The sequence below is a fragment of the Hemitrygon akajei genome, chromosome 30, assembly GCF_048418815.1.
Source record: "Hemitrygon akajei chromosome 30, sHemAka1.3, whole genome shotgun sequence".
In the NCBI taxonomy this organism is placed as follows: Eukaryota; Metazoa; Chordata; class Chondrichthyes; order Myliobatiformes; family Dasyatidae; genus Hemitrygon; species Hemitrygon akajei.
The window spans coordinates 13,467,961-13,485,868 of NC_133153.1; the positions used below are offsets into that span (position 1 = coordinate 13,467,961).

At 38.6% G+C, this 17,908-nt stretch overlaps 1 protein-coding gene across 1 annotated transcript in view; it reads left to right on the forward strand.

The window, feature by feature from the left end:
• saxo2 (stabilizer of axonemal microtubules 2) overlaps positions 1-11,576 on the forward strand; it is a 46,011-nt gene extending 34,435 nt beyond the window's left edge. Inside the window, exons 3-4 of the mRNA XM_073033005.1 lie at positions 6,459-6,661; positions 8,658-11,576. Coding sequence (XP_072889106.1) covers positions 6,459-6,661; positions 8,658-9,643 — 1,189 coding nt within the window. The 3' untranslated portion in view covers positions 9,644-11,576. The remainder of the gene's footprint in view (positions 1-6,458; positions 6,662-8,657) is intronic.
• The last annotated feature ends 6,332 nt before the right edge of the window (positions 11,577-17,908 follow it).

A 17,908-nucleotide genomic window follows, 5' to 3' on the forward strand; every position in this document is an offset into this window, starting at 1 on the left:
TCCTAAGTTGCTGTGGGGTGTTTCTTGTGAGATTCAGTATGCCTATTATGTGGAGCTAAAGCTGTCCCGAATGTACTCTAGAGCAAATGAATAACAATCTGTTTAACCACTCATGATTTGTGTTTTGCTTCAATGTTTTAAAAATGCTTTTCTACTGCCCCTTTTTGTAATACCAAAACCAGTCCTGCATAAGAACACAGGTTCCTTAAGGTTGTCATAGCTTTTGGAGAGGGGGAATGGTGAGGTAGTGGGGATCTGCTCCCACCACCTATTAAATGCTCCCAATGGCGTGCATCTCAAATATCCTTTGACAACCAAGTCCAGCTCCTGGCCTTTACATGTGGCTTAGTTACAAAGCCTGGTGGAACCATTTTTACTGACAGGAGAAGGGGCAAAGGCTGGTTACTGGCGCTTTAATACCAGTCACTTTGGGCTCATGGGGCTTAGCAGCCATGGCTGGCAGCTCATCTAGGAAAAGGAAAAATCTGATCTCAAGCTTCCTCTGCCTTGTGGCTATACCCATTCATGGGGAAGGCTTCCGGAGTAAACCCCAAGGTAAAATCCAGAACTCGAATCCCTAAGGCAGTCCTACGTGAGTTTAACACAGACTGGCAACTCCTGCAAAACTGCTGGTGCTAAACTGTATCAGTCTCTGCCGTTTCTTTGAATTCATCAACTGTGTGGAGAGGGGGAGCCGGCTGCATGGGCAACAGCTTGCTCTCCACATCGCGCTGTTCTGGCTTGCATATTGCATAGGATGCAACATCCATGGTCGGCCTGACCAACAGAGAGCCGCATAAAAACACGAGAGTAGGAGCAGGAATAGACCACCAGGGCCCTCAAGTCTGCTCTGTCATTCAGTATGATCATGGCTGATCTGGGCTGGCATAAATCCCCCTTCCATGCCAATTCCCTGTGACTTTCACTTAGTTCCTCGATACCTAGATATTCAGCTATTTTAGTTTTAATAATCAGGCCTTCACTGCCCTCTGGAGGCAATAATTCACTATTCCTGAGAGAAGAAATTTCTACATACTTCAGTTTTAAATAACTGGCCCTTATTTTGGAGTTTTGCCCCTTTGTTTACAACTTTCCCACCTGTGAAAACATTTCAATCTCTACCCTGTAAACTCCCTTAGGATCTGATACATTTAAATAAGGTCACTAATCATTCTTTAAAATTCCAAGGTATACAGACTCAAGCTGTTCAGCTACTATCCCAAAAATTATCCTTGTGAACCTTCTTCAGGTTGCCTCCATTGCTGCTATATCATTTTTATAGGTAAGAAGACCAAAACTGCACAGTATTTCAGCTGTGCCCTCATCGCTATATACAATTGTATCAAAACCAGAGGATTCTACAGATGATGTTGTAGATGAGGAAACCAAGAAGAGAGATCAAATTGTCAAGGGAAAAATAGAAGGATTAATAAGAGAATACCCCAGTGAACTAAATACACCTTTCCAAAATCAAGATGCACATCATAGAAAGAAAGGAAAAAAAGAGGAGGGTGACTTAAGTGCTACAGAAATGGAAATAAGCAATAAGACAATTCAGAGCTGTTTTGCTCTTTGTGGTTTCAAGCATTCAGGTTTGGAGATGCCAGAAACAGCATGAAAATGAAACAATTTCACTATTTCAACTACAAAGAGTTAGAAAGTATTGTTACGTACCAGCAGCAATAGATCACAAATTGAGTCAGGTTTTGATGTTAAAACCACTATATTTATTAGTATCTACTCAAAAATATAGAAAATTAAATGAAATAAATCAAAGTTAACAGTGTTATGTGTGAGAGGCTCCCAAACTGTCAAGCTTAGGAATAGTTCTTAAAGTCTTAAGATGGCAAACTAGAAAGGTCCAGTAATCCACGGAATTAGTGAGGGGAGGGGAAAAATATGTGGAGAGGAGGCGATTATGAAGAATTCCACAGGTTCCATGCTGGGAAAACAAAATAACAGTCGCCAAAGATCTTATCCATCAAGTCGTCCCAAAATCCACGTAGAAATATCACAAAGGTGACAGTCACAGAATATTCCTTTAGCACAAGTGGTTACCACATAACATGCCCGAAACTAGGTAAGGGGTTAGCAAAAGTGGTCGCTGCAGGATTCTCCAACAAAATCCACGTATGGATCATACGAAGTGACAGTCACACATCCAATGTGCACTATGTGCCGTTAATCAACCCAATCCTTTGGGCATGGGAAAGTATCAGACTTGACCAATTGTCACAGCAAGCTATTACCAGCAGTCCAAAGCTTGCACATTCTCTCCCTCTCCCTTGTATGCAAATTTATTGTACTGCCATTGCAATATGTACTTAAATTTCCTCTGAATTCTAAATGTTGCATCTCCACTGGGTTTACCATAAAGCCACTTGTTGCTGCCCTCACCTGCAGCACTTCCTTTTTCCAGACCTCTGCATTCACCCCACAATACCTAGAGTTTGTCTTGTCCTCACCTGCCACCATATCAACCTCAGCATCCAACACATCATTTTCTACCAAACACATCTTTACCTTCCACCCCCCCCCCAACTCTTCACTTTCCTCAGGGATCACTCCCTCCTTGTCCAGTTCTCTATCCCCACTAATGTTCCCCCCTGCATATTTCCCAGCAAGGAACAGAACTATTACAAAACAACAGAAAAGTCCATTCACTTCCTCCCTGACCTCCATTCAGGGTCCATTACCTTCCTGGTGAGGCCTTCAACTGCAAATCTGCCTATCATATCTGGCGCTCCTGATGGACCATCCTCTGTATTGGTGAGATTTGACATGAATTGGTAAATAACTTTGTTGAGCACCTCAGCTCCATCCACTAAAAGAACAATTTCCTGATGGCCAACCAGTTAAATTCCTATCCCCATTCTCTTTCCGACATGTAAGTCCATGGCCTCCTCTTCTGCCATGATGGGGCCACTCTGAGTGGAGGAGCAACATCTCATATTCTGTCCAGGCAGCCTCCTACCTGATGGCATGGACCTCGATCTCTCCTTTCAATATTTTTATTTTCCTTTTCTCATTTCCTCTCACCCTTCTCTCTTTTTCTATTCTCCACTCTAGTCCTTTACCTCTTCTTCTCACCTACCCTTGGTGCCCCTCCTTTTCCCTTTTCTCATGGTCCACTCTCCTCTCCTATCAGTTTCCTTCTTTAGTGCTTTACCTTTCCCTCTCACTTGGCTCACATAATACCTTCTAGCTGGTTTCCTTTCTCTTCCCTCCACCTCTTTATTCTGATATCTTCCCCTTTCCCTTTCAAGTCTTGATGAAGGGTAGTTTCAATTCCACAGATACTGCCTGATCTCCTGAGTTCCTCCAGCATTTTGTGTGTGTTGCTTTGAATTATGAGCATCTACAGAAACTCTTGTGCTTACGATGTACCAGATTACCTTCTTCTAATGTTGCTATTTCTATGAACAATTCATACCAATGTTTTTTGCTTGTTCTTTTTAGCTTCATTTAAGATGGGTTCATCTTAATTTTTTTTCAACAGTGATCCGTTCTCTCTACTGCATTTACTTTACTATTTATCATCAGGGCTACCTGACCTCCTTGCTATTTCACCTCTTCTCAAAGTTAAGCATTCAGAAATGTTTAACTTTGCAACCTTACCTCTGTAAAGACTATTAGATCATATACATGAATTTCCATTTTACAATTAACACCAATATTGTTACAAAGAAATCATAATAGGACAAGCAAACAGTGATGCCCTATTCAGCAGCATTTCAGCATCCTTTTTGTGGGCTTATGAATTTCTTGGCCATTGTATGCAACCATTAAAAACTTTTCACAATTGGCTGCCAATGAGAAACAACTAATGTAATATCTTTTGGATTAACTATGCTTGTTTCCATAGGCTTGTGTTGTTTCTTAGAGAAGGCAATGATTTAAGATTTGAAGAAAAATGTGTGCACTCGAAAATGCCTCGCAGATCTTAAAAACTTGCCTCCTGGGAACATAGTGCAAAGATAGAATGACTGTTACACTAGAGTGGAAAGACTAACAATGAAATCATTGAAACTTACAGTATTGGTATTCCTTCACTATTTTAAGAACATTTGTAGTGCTGGAGAAGCTAGAACAAGATACTGCTACAAAACAACTCTCAGTGAACAGATGGATCTTGACTTAGGAAGAGTAAGGCCATATTCATTTTCTCTCACAAATCTGTATTCTTTGAGTGGTATGCCTAACAGAATATCAATGAAGAAGGCTATAGATGTGACAAGGAAATGCTGAAGTGTTTCAATCAACCAACCTATAGATATACCAGTATGTGGACTTGAAATTCTGAGAATGAAGAGAAATGTTATTATTTTTGTTTAGATGACAAACATGGTTTAAAAACCAATCATGGAGAGATACAAAAGACTGCAGATGCTGGAATCTGGAAGCAACACACAGAACACTGGAGGAACTCTGCAGGTCAGGCGGCAACAATGGAGGAAAATGCATAGAACAGCATTCATAGATAAGCATCAAAGGGGAGAACTCAAAAAGTAGATAATTCAGCTGATTATAGCTTCTGAAAAGGAATTCATTGTATTCATTGAAAAGATTTTGCAATCAGAGCAGATTTACCATGCAGACAAAACCAGACTTCATCAGAAAAGTGAATTGACTAAGAGCCTGATATTGAAGACTGAACAAGATACTTTCTAACCCCAGTCTGAAAATGAAAGACTAATCCTTAAATGCCAAACAAATGTAACTGGTTTGTATTATCTCAAGTTCAGTGTGATTGGGAGAGAGAAAAAGAAATGGCTTCTTTGGTAACTAATATACCAGTGGATTACTATATCAGAAAACTGATGTAGAAGAGCACTAGCTTTTGCAAAGTATGCTTTGACAAAAATGTTGTTCCTCACTTCAAGGTGCATCTGCAATAATAGGGCTTGCTGGTAAAGGATGTATTGTCTTTCTCATTCCAATGAAATCTTTTTTTCCCATGTAAAAGTACTGTATTACCATCTTTTAACACCAGCTGTGACTTCTGCATTCCAACCCATGGACCAGGAAATGATTTAAGAGGAATTCACTAAATGGAACAAGTTGAAACCTTCTCAGAAAAAGTTAACTCTCTGGCTACAAATTATGAATTGTTCAATGAAATCAAATATGCTGAAAAGCATTTGAAGCAAAGTCTTTCTGGAAGTAAGAGGTGATAAGTCTTGGATAAGAAAGGAATTTCAGTGGCTGGGATGGATTAAATTGTGCAGAAAATGAATGGAGAAAAAATGTCATTGTTGATAATATTCAACAGTGGATGAACATTACTTACCATGAACCAGAATATGAGATGTTTTCTGTTCATGGCATTGCACTGCGAGTATTTAGACAACCCTCAACAGTGAATGAATGCAAGAGACAGAGGAACAGCTAATTCTGCAGTGTTGGTTTTGCATTGTGCCAGCCTCACCTGTGTTAAGGTATTGCTTGATCATGAAGAGCAGCAAAATATCAACTCTGGAACAAAAAAACTACACTCAGTAGCCAATTTATTAGGCATACCTGCTTATTAATGCAAATATCTAATCAGTCAACCATGTGGCAGCAATTCAAGCATGCAGACATGGTCAAAAGGTTCAGGGGAAGAAATGACTTTGTGGAAGGATTGTTTGTGGTGGACAGGGTGGTTTGTGTATCTCAGAAACTGCTGATCTCCTGGAACTTTCATGCACAACAATCTCTAGAGTCTACAGAAAATGGTGTGGGAAAAGAAACATCCAGCGAACACAGTTCCATGTGTGAACATGGCTTGTTAATGAAAGTGATCAGAGAAGAATAGCCAGACTGATTCAACCTGATAGGAAGGTTATGGTAACTCGAATAACCATGCATACAACAGTGGTGTACAGAAGAGCATCTTAAAATGCCCAACACATCAAAATTTGAAGGGTCTGGACTACAGTAGCTGAAGACAAACATAACATAGTGGCATTTTATTGGGCACAGGAGTTTCCTAATGAAGTGGCCACTGATTGTATTTCTGTAAGTATTGTGAATGTATTTTAAAAAAAAGCAAGTTAATGAAATATTGAAAGATGCAGTCAGGTTTATATAAAAAAAATTAAACTGCCATGTAGCACTTCTGAGTCCTTTTAATACATTTCAATTTTGCATTATCCCTTGAGAAATTTTCCTCCTTTATTCTAGATAGCCACGAGTCAACTCTAATTGCTTTTTTCAATTGAGTAATCGCTAGCAGTTTAAGTACATAGGATCTTTATTGCAGATGATTCATGAGTAGGTTTCATCTTTACATTGGCACCAAACAGACTCCAGCCTTACAACAATTAGATTACACTAGGGGCTCTGTATTCCATTAGTTTGCCTGTGGATTTTTTTTTTTAAAGTCACATTTTCTAATGACAAAGGAATGATTAAGAAATGAAAACAATAGAAGTGTATTTCGCAATAACAATCAATTCTTATTTCATTATCTACAGAACAGACTATATACCTCATGAAGTTTTACGCCGACCTATCCGAGTGCAGCAAGAATATAGACCAAAATCTGGCGAGGTAGATCTCCACACAACCTACAAGACAGACTATTATCCCTACAAAGTTAAGCCTGCAGAAAGCATACGTCCTCCAGAAAGAAAACATGGGAAAGGAGGGAAAGTAGACACTGTACCAACATACAAAGGTAGAAGGTTTTTAATTGCATTTTTCATTTAATTATTAGCCTCAGCCTTAATAGACTTTGCCGAACTGAACTGAAATAAGAACTACAGAAATAGACATAATGTGAGAGTGTTAAAACTGGCTAATAACCCTGAGAATATATAAAAGAGAACTCAAAATCTGATCATTTATGAATAGATGTGGAAAAAAGTTTATGAAAATGTCAGATTATTATATGAAAACAAATGGAATATTATGAAAGCTCTTTGGAGAAGCAAGTTTACTACTTCAATCAGCTTAGCTTTGACTTACGAGGGGTGATTGATATGTTCGTGGCCTAAGGTAGAAGGAGTCAATTTTAGAAAACCTGGCACGTTTATTTTTCAACATTGTCCCCTCCTACATTTACACACTTAGTCCAGCGGTCGTGGAGCATATAGATCCTGGACCTCTAGGAAGTGACCACAGCAGGGGTGATTGATAAGTTCATGGCCTAAGGTGGAAGGAGATGAGTTATAAAGCTCTCTTTACATGTACATGCAGTTCAACTCTTTGAGTGATTATGCAGAAAGTTTCAAGTTATTAACTCATCAGTTAATAACTCATAAGGGGCAATTGATAAGTTTGTGGCCTAAGGTAGAAGGAGATGAGTTATTAACTTCAAACTTGCTGCATAATCACTCAAAGAGTTGACCTGCATGTGCAGGTAACAAGAGCTGTATAACTCATCTCCTTCTACCATAGGCTACGAACTTTTCAATCACCCATCTGTGGACACTTCCTAGAGGTCCAGGATCTATATGCTCCACGACCGCTGGACTAAGTGTGTAAATGTAGGAGGGGACAATGTTGAAAAATAAATGTGCTAAGTTTCCTAAATTGACCCCTTCTACCCTAGTCCACGAACATATCAATCACCCCATGTATATGCAACTATTCTTTACTATGTAGGCTGAATTTTAATGCACACTGAAGTAGTTCTGCAAACCAGGCAGCTCCAAATACCATACACAACACCAAGGCTTGGTCCAAGTGTAACTTAACGAGCTACATTCTGAAGATAAATTTAAAAATTTCTTGAGAATATAATAAAATAATACTAATTTTTCCTTTGAATTTGTCTAGCAAAACATTCAATTGCAGGGGTCTAAACAGATCTCACAGCTGCTATAAGTTTATCCTGCTGCACTGCGATTGTGAAAATCCTTGTATAATGCAGCATGATTGAGTTTGGTTTTATGAATTTATACAGGATGTTAAACATGGATGAAAGTATCCCAAATGTCTTACTACTGCAGTCACATCATGAATATTGCCAATTCGCATTTTTGAGTGAATTTTATCAGCCACTATTCTACCAGTATCATGTACTAGCCTGGAGTTGCATAGTTTTACCTTTACACAATACTATACATACCTAGCAATACATGCACAGATTGTTTGATGGATTTGAGTACTACTTCCACCTTGATTAAAAGTAATCATTTCTTTAAAAGTGTCGGCACCGTTCACATATATCTATATTTCACTTTGAAAGTGGTTTGACTTAAGTCTACATTCCAAAGAAAAGGGGACTCTTGACCAGAATGTCAACCTTGATCTAAAATACCGTCCTATCTTTTTTTTAAGTTTTATGCCTTTATAAACAATAGCAAGTTTACTCTTACAAAAAAGACAATGGTGAATTGGGAATCATTCTCAGCATTTCTTTAAATTATTTAATACCTTGGTGTAGCGTATGTTATTTCATTATACTGTATATGATTTGAAATTTGGTAAAAATTAACATTAAAAGAATATTGGATTTTTATTTTCAAATAGGATCAGAAAATTCTTCAGCATTTTAATTGATAAGTTGTCAAGTTCCCACCTTGTATAAAAAAACTTGTATGGTGTGGTGATGTTTATTAATGATTTATTTTGCTTCAAATATAAATAATTCAAGTCTTTTTGCATAAGGTATAGTCCAATATCTTTATGAAGATAAAGCTAATATATAAGCACTCTTTTAAAAATAGATGATTACCGACTTTGGGAAATTCCTAAAAGGAAGCCTAAAACATTACAGGCATACTGCCTGCCTACGGGACGGTTTGGAAATCCATCTACGTTCCAAGATGATTATGGGCCCAAGGGATTTTCACAGAGAGAGAGTTTGAAACCACCTGATGTCTCTCGAACTTCTGATGTTCCTTTTGATAGTCTAACAAATCATAAAGTATCATATGTACCTCATCCGATAGGGGAACGATTTGTTAGGCCACGAGAAGAGTACAAACCAAGTGACAGACCTTTTGAAGGTCTTACCACTCACCGTCGTGATTACAAGGGAGTGCATGGAGATCCTACAAGAAGTTTTAAACCTGAGCATACAAAGATAGGATCAGATGCACCCTTTGATGGGAACTCAGAATTCCGTGACCGATATCAGGCATGGCCTGTTACCTTGCCATATATGCACAAACAACCAGATTATGTGCAACCAGATGGTTCAATGGATTTGAATACTACTTCCCACCTTGATTACGTTGGACATAAAATTAAACCACCTGCTCCATTTAAACCTGCAAGTGCAAGAAAGGTCCCTGCTCCTTTTCAAGGAAGTACTACTATGAAAGATGACTTCAAGACATGGGATATGAAGAAGCCAGAGATGATCAGGCGAGGTGAAGAACTAAAAGTTCCATGTGCAAAATTTGATGATTTGACAACTTTTAAAGCAAATTATGTCCCTCATCCAATCAACCCACTGCAAAGCTTCAAACCGTTGAATGCTCCTTTACATAGCAAAACACCATTTGATGCTGGAACCTTGTATCGCATTGAGTATACACCAAAGAGGTTTGAAATATGTCCTGCAAGCTATCCTTCCCCACCAGGCTTTGTGTATGAAAGCACTGATGCACGTGGTCATAAATACTTCCACAAGTTAACACCATCAGAAGAAAAGCTGGCGGTGTCAAATGAAATGCAACTTCCAAAAGAAGTGGCTGTAGTATCTTAATATCTATGAATGTAACTTCTAATGTTAAATATGTTGCTTTCATTAAATGGTATCAAACCCATTCCAATTTTGTAATTCAAATTGCAGTTCCATTATAAATTTCTGCCAAAGGCAGTGACATTGAAATTTTTCTCACCTGAAGATCACAATTAATTCTTCTACAACGATTATATATGTGAGAAGTTTGGTCTACTAATATACTTACTGACTTAATTAATGAAGGAAGTAAATTGTTAATATCAAAAGCAACATATATTTTCAAATCATTTTCAGATGTTTATTTTAAATTTTTGGATGATTAGTATATTTAGAACTAGCTGAGCTAATATGGCTGACCTATAACATATAACAATGAATAGTACAATTTCTAATACCCATTCACCACCTAACATTTCAATCTTTATCTTAAAATTCTTTAGAATACCCATAAAATAAAGCTCTAATGTTTAATGGATTAGTTATAATGAACAATATTATCTCAATGTTTCACAAAGACCAGGGAAACTGAATTTAATTTTCTTCCACTTAGTATTTTTACATTTGGTCCTTCTTTTAAGTTTCCTTTGTTTGCTGTGTGTTATTAAAAAAACAAAGAATTAAAACCATTCCAATAATTATTGAAACTTATTCTGATTCAATCCTTTTGTAGCATGATCTTTCTCTTTATACAATTTGAAAGAATGTTTTGGTAGGAAAATATTCAAAATTGTAAGTCAATATTTACGCTAAAAGTGCACTGATGTGAAATTGTTAGTGAATTACAATAGCGATTCTGCAAAATTGTCAAAATTTGTTCGGACTTTTCAGTTTGTTAAAATGTTGTTCACATCTTCCATTTTTGTTTTGTCTAAAACCATCATATTATTTATGAGATCTATGCTGGGTAAACATCTGTTTATTGTGTTGGCTTTGTTGGCAGGATTATAGAGTAGTTTTATTTTGGCAGGAATTTTTGATGGAGATATATTCCCATCTTTTCTAACAAATCAACTTGGACCAATCTCAAGGTTGGAAGCTGAGTTGGTGAAAAGTATTCTAGGGAGAAAGCCTGAGAAGGATGTCTCCTCCTTTCTGACTGCAGATGTCTCCCTTTTATCATTGTTGGTTAAGCCTAGGATACTAACCCACACAAAGATTTTTACTGCTCAAGATCCAAAGGTCCTCTTTATCCAGCATTAAAAGCTGGATATCCTCAATAAAGTAGTTGTTAATGCTAAATTATAAACACAATGTGTAACCCACTCATGGTATTATTTGGAGATTACTGAAGTTAGAATCCAAGTCTGTGTATATAATTAAGACTCCCAAACTGAAATTAGAGCAGAATTGCACACTTGATATACTAATCAAACCTCAGCTTTTAATGATAACCACTGGTGTCTGTCAATTAGGAACTTCCCAGACTGAGCTAGAGAGGGATGACTGACTCATTCACATTCACAATCCTTCATAGCTTCTCTTAAGATAAAGAAATCAGATTACTTAATCATCTTAAACTGCTTATCAATAGGTTAGATAGTATTGATTCAGTCTTGAAGAATCAAGTTAACTGCATCATCGAAAATAAACCAAAGATTAGGTACCCTGTGTGTTGCAGACTATCACCCTTTATCATTGGAAAATTGTAATAATTAGCAACTTCCTATTAACTGGTTGGATTTTTCCTTCTGTACTTGTACAGCTAAGTATTCATATTTACAAGTGGAGACCCTGATTATCAATAAAAAAGAAATAAATTGTTGGTATAAATGGACTTCGTGTGGAGTGAAATTTAAATGTACTGAATAGAAAGCAGAGAATAAACAAAGTACAGTGGATTCTGGTTAGCTGGACCATCAGTTAATCTGGGCAGCCACTTGTTTGTGCAACTCTTAAGGAACAAAAACAAACTGAGAAAATAGCTAGGATTCCCTTCATTTATTTGGAACACTATGCTGCTTAATTGGAGCAGGGGACTGTTTCCAAAAAATTTCTAACTAGCGTGAGTCACGTGCACATCATGTGGCCTTCAGACTCTACACCATGCGTAGAGTGAACAGTTTTTAAGTAGCTTCAGCTGTGTGTTTTTGTTCAAAAAGCAGTGATTTTTGTCACTGATGGTTGGCAAGAAATAAACAGTAAGACATTTCAGAACTGTTTTGCTCACTGTGGTTTCAAGCATTCAGGCTTGGAGATGCCAGAATTGGCTGGAAGTGAAAATGAAATGATTTCAATACTTTAAGTTAGGCACTATGAAGAATTTGAAGGATTTGATAATCATCTTGTATATTACAATTAAAATGAACACTTGGAGAATACAATCACTGAAAACACTGTTTGAAGGTGTCTTCTAAGTGTCTGTTCTAATTTTGTTCATTAGAGTCAATCAAAAGAACACATCAACTTACACTGAATGAATTCCTCCATCAATTCCTATTAGAAACTAATACACACTTTTATATACAATAGTAGTTTAAGTATGTTCTAATTTATTCTCTATTTGATTTAAACCACAATTTGCTACTCAGTTACACAGCAGTTTGTCTTTTTTTCTGCCTTTTTAACTATTTCCATGAAACTTTGGCTGATTGCAGCAGCCGTTTAATTGGGCCAAAATGTACTGGTTCCAATGTGTCCCAATTAACTGGAATCCACCGTACACTGTTCTTATATCATTAGATTGCCATTCTTTGTCCTATTATCTTGGAAATCGCCTTCAAAACAATTGTTAAACAGGAGATAAATTCACTTGCCCCTGCCCCTGCAGCCCACCACCTCCCTGTTTTCCTTTTCCTTTGTTGAGGTCTCTTTTCCAATGCATTGAATCCCAGTGTTCATCATGGGTTATGTATTTATTTGCTTAGTTAATTGGAAGTGATGTGTGGAGTTGGCTCTTTGGGCCCTTCAGGATACAGTGTGTCCAGCCACTCCATAACCCCAATTAACATGGGAAAATTTTCAGTGACACGGTACGTCTTTGGGAAACTGACATGAAATGTTTGAAAAATAATCGATCGACTGTGTTTAAACCAACTTGGCAACACTCAATCTCCCCCACTAATCTAGCAGCAGCTTTGCTTACCTACTCTGGTGATGCAGGATTACTTGAGGCTTCCGTTTCATGGTTCTTTTCTAAGGCAGAGCAGATAATGAATAACAAAGACATCTCAAGTGATAAAACTTAAGGTTCTAACTCCAGTTTGTCATGGTCAAAGGCTTCTTTTTACAACTTTGAATACCTTGGGTAATCTATAAAGTCTCCAGATTGGAATTCCAACCTTATCCACCAAAAAAAAGATCACTTCTGGAATATGAAACACATATCAGCAGAAGACTATAAATGCCAACAACATGCACCTCATGATGTTCATTTTGAGGCAGTATTTGACAAAGCAGTGCTTCAAGCTCTGTCCTCAAGCAATGTCTCAAATTCCTGCCCTTCACTCCAAGTCAAGGAGGATAAAGTCGAGGATCAAGATACAGAGAAATTTTGCGTAAAGACAAGGTAAGAGGCTGGCTTTGGATGCAGCCTTAGGTTGTGGCAGATTGATCTTTAGGTCAGCCGAGAATCCCACTCCATTAAATCACATTTCGGACTGTGCAGCCACACCCATGTACAGAAAACTTTACAGTTTAGGTTGCTGTCAATTTACAGTTGCAACACACAGATATGAAACGATCACCATCACCATCAAAAAGTTGTTCAGCTAATTCCCCTTGAAAGTTACTGGCTTTAGAATTGCCTTCCTTATCCTTACAATGAAGACCCACTGTTTCACTACTGACCAGAAATAGACTTAAACAGACACAGAACTATTATATTCTGCCCATTGGATTCTAGTATTCTGGAGCAATGAGCTCAGATTCATGACTTCGGAGTCTTTCCACCACTAGAGATAAATTTGGGTTACAAAAACATGCATTTTATTTGCTGGATGCTACCTGCTTGATTGTCAAACCTATTAACCACTTTGATAATATAAATAGTTAAACCTTGAAATTTTTAAGATCTTCAAAATCAATTTACTTCCTATTATGTTTACTTAGCATCAACACACTATATTGCTGATTATACCTACAAAATAGATTATGGCAATTTACCAAGGTCTCTTTTATATTACCTGGAAAATGCTGGACTTCCATGATCCTGAAAGATATGTACTCAAATTACACAAGTTGTGGAATATAAGTATAATACCTGGAAATACATCTTAGTCACAGTCACAATTCTGGAGTTGCCTTCTTGTCAGCACTGTGTGAGTTTCTTTGTCACAAATCCTGAATTAAAACAAAGCAGCATATCCTCAGTGCTTTCTAAAAGGCAAATCGATGGTTATTAGCTGCTGAAACATCATATGTTTCTGCTAAACATAGTGACACCTACATCTCTTGAATTGCAGCCATAAACCTCAGAGCAACATGGCCACCATATTAAATTCCCACTCATGATGCAAGGCCCCAACACAAAATGGCAATAATCCCTTTGCCCCTGCACTGGATTAGCCTTAAATCGCATTGATGTATTTGGCACTATACCTTAGGAAGGATATATTGCTCTTGGAAAGCGTGGAAGTGCAGAGTTCCATGCTAATAGGTGATGGGGAGTTAAAGCAAATGGGAAATGTGCAATAAATTGGAGCTGAAGCCAGCATCAGATCAGCCATTATCTTATTAATTGGCAGAGCAGACTCAAGGGACCCAGACTCCTGAGCTGACTCCTACAGTATATCTTATGTTATTTTGTTCTGATTTGGTTAATATCTTCAACTGACTAAAGAATGATTTTGTTTCTGCCAGTTGGGGATCCCAGACTATTGTGAAATATAGGAAGAAACATTTCCATATGCAAAGTTGGTTTTAGGTTACTTCTTAATTTTAATTTTACATAGAAAGGTGATACACTTGAGTTAATCAAAAGTGTTGTGAGAATTTGATCCCAAATCACCCATAATTGCATTGATGGCTGAAAAATTCTCACATAATTTAACAGTTTATATCTGTTCTTACAAATCCCTATTGCAAATTGTATGAAAGTGCTTTATCACAGAGATGCACTGTTTCATTAATATACCATTTATCCTCATTGAAATCATAAATAAAAGTCCCAGTGTCAGGACTCAGATACCTTTGGTCACTAATCTTTGAAAATAATTTTGGGATCTCTAGAGATTATGAATTAATCTCCAGCACAATATTGTAAAAAAAGAAGGCACGTTAAAACAGTTAGATTTGCTTTGGTTTTGTTTAAAGTTTTATATTTATCTGTAATAAAACAATGTATGTTTTAATGGATATGCTGGAATTGGAAATAATCTGGTCAAGTCTCTGCAAACAGGTCCAACCAGAAATGGTAACTTTACTGACAACATAGTTGTGAAGAAGACATACTCACCTTTGAAACAACTCTTCCAGTATAGTTCTGTTCATCCTTGGAAGTGATCAGTGGCTCTTTGCTTGAATTTAATTGCAATTCCCTTTAATTTTAAGGGATCATGCATGTTCTGTTAACAATATATACACTTCACTGAAATCTTTGAATTGTAGTGTGTGTCAAGCATAAGGTGTGCAGTACAAACAAGGAAAAGTAATGTATATTGGCCCAGTTCTATTCTCCCACCCCCAGGTATCTGTTTGTTCTCCAATGTCCCAATGATAGTAGAGGAAGGTGGGGCGGAACAAGTGATAAGGAGGACTCGTGTACAGAGGGATGGTCTGATGGAACATGGAGTTAAATGTGTTGAAAGAATAAGTAAATGTAGGAAGGACAACAAAATTCTAGGGGCGTATAGCCCGATGGGAGTTCGGGGAGCTGGGTTAAGCACAATAGGCAGCAATTCAAACAGAGAGAGGAGAAATGGGTTAAAAATTCTATATCTGAATGCACGGTGTCAGAAATAAGGCGGATGAGCTTGAAGCCCAGGTGCGAATGGGTAACTATGATGTTGTTGAGATAACGGAGACATGGCTGCAGGGAGATCAGACCTGGGAAATAAATGTACAAGGGTATACGTGCTATCGTAGGGACAGAAATGTGGGCAGAGGGGGTGGGGTGGCCCTGTTGGTGAGGAATGAGATTCAGTCCTTTGCAAGGGGGGACATAGGGTCAGGAGAAGTAGAGTCTGTGTGGATAGAACTGAGGAACAGTAAGGGCAAAAGGACCCAAATGGGTGTTGTCTACAGGCCACCAAACAGTAGCATGGATATTGGGTGCAAGTTGAATAGGGAGTTAACATTGGCATGTGGCAAAGGTAATGTCGCACTAGTTATGGGGGATTTCAACATGCAGGTGAACTGGGAGAATTAGGTTGGTGCTGGACCACAGGATAGGGAGTTTATAGAGTGCCTACGGGATGCATTCTTGGAACAGCTTGTACGAGAGCTGACCAGGGACAAGACTATTCTGGATTTAGTGTTATGTAATGAACAGGATTTGATAAGAGATCTCACAGTAAAGGAGCCATTAGGAGGTAGTGATCACAATATGATAAGCTTTTATCTGCAATTTGAGAAGGTTAAGGGCAGCTCGGAGGTGTCAGTGTTGCAGTTGAACAGGGGAAACTATGGAGCCATGAGGGAGGAGCTGGCCAAAGTAGACTGGACGGATAGCCTAACAGAAAAGACAGTGGAACAGCAATGGCAGGTATTCTTGGGAATAATGCACAAGGTGCAAAATCAGTTCATCCCCCAGAGAAGGATGGATTCAAAGGGGGGAAAGGGGCCACAGTGGTTGACAAAGGAAGTCAGAGATTGCATAGCATTAAAAAAAAGGAAATATGACAGAGCTAAGGTGAGTGGGAGGCAGATGATTGGGAAGTTTTTAAGGAACAACAGAACTTAACTAAAAAGACAATACGGGGAGAAAAAATGAGGTACGAATGCAAGCTAGCCAGGAATATAAAGGAAGATAGCAAAAGCTTTTTTAGGTATGTGAAGAGAAAGAAGATAGTTAAGAACAATGTTGGGCCCTTGAAGAATGAATTGGGTGAAATTGTTATGGGAAACAGAGAAATGGCAGAAGAATTTAATGAGTACTTTAGATCTGTTTTCACTAAGGAAGACACAAGCAATCTCCCAGATGTATGGATGGGCCAAGGACATAGGGTAACAGAGGAAATGAAACAGATTGACAGTAGGAAGGAAACGGTGATGCGAAGACTGATGGGACTGAAGGCTGACAAATCCCCAGGTCCAGATGGTCTGCACCCTAGGGTACTGAAGGAGGTGGCCCTGGAAATTGCGGGTGCATTGGTAATCATTTTCCAATGTTCCTTAGATTCAGGATCATTTCCTGAGGATTGGAGAATGGCTAATGTTATCCCACTTTTTAAGAAAGGAGGGAGGGAGAAAACAGAGAACTATCGACCTGTCAGCCTGACATCGGTGGTGGGAAAGATGCTAGAGTCCATTATTAAGGATGAAATAGTGGCATATCTAGATAGCAGTGATAGGATTGGGCCGAGCCAGCATGGATTTACCAAGGGTAAATCATGCTTGACTAATCTGTTGGAGTTTTTCGAGGATGTAACCAGGAAGTTAGACGGGGGAGATCCAGTGGATGTAGTGTACCTCGATTTTCAGAAGGCATTTGATAAGGTCCCACATAGAAGACTGGTGGGTAAAATCAAAGCTCAGGGCATCGAGGGGAAGACATTGACATGGATAGAAAACTGGTTGGCAGATAGAAAGCAAAGGGTAGCGGTGAATGGGTGTTTCTCGGAATGGCAGGTGGTGACTAGTGGGGTGCCACAGGGCTCGGTATTGGGACCACAGCTGTTTACAATTTACGTCAACGATTTGGATGAAGGCATTGAAAATAACATCAGCAAATTTGCTGATGATACTAAGCTGGGTGGCAGTGTGACATGTGATGAGGATGTTAGGAGAATTCAGGGTGACTTGGATAGGCTGGGTGAGTGGGCAGATACTTGGCAGATGGCGTTTAATGTGAATAAGTGTGAGGTTATCCACTTTGGGAGTAAGAACAGGAAGGCAGATTATTACCTGAACGGTGTAGAGTTGGGTAAGGGAGAAATACAAAGAGATCTCGGAGTCCTTGTTCATCAGTCACTGAAGGTGAATGAGCAAGTGCAGCAGGCAGTGAAGAAGGCTAATGGAATGTTGGCCTTTATGACAAAGGGAATTGAGTACAAGAGCAAGGAAATCCTCTTGCATTTGTACAGAGCCCTGGTGAGACCACACCTGGAGTAATGTGTACAGTTTTGGTCTCCAGGGTTAAGGAAGGACATCCTGGCTGTAGAGGAAGTGCAGCGTAGATTCACGAGGTTA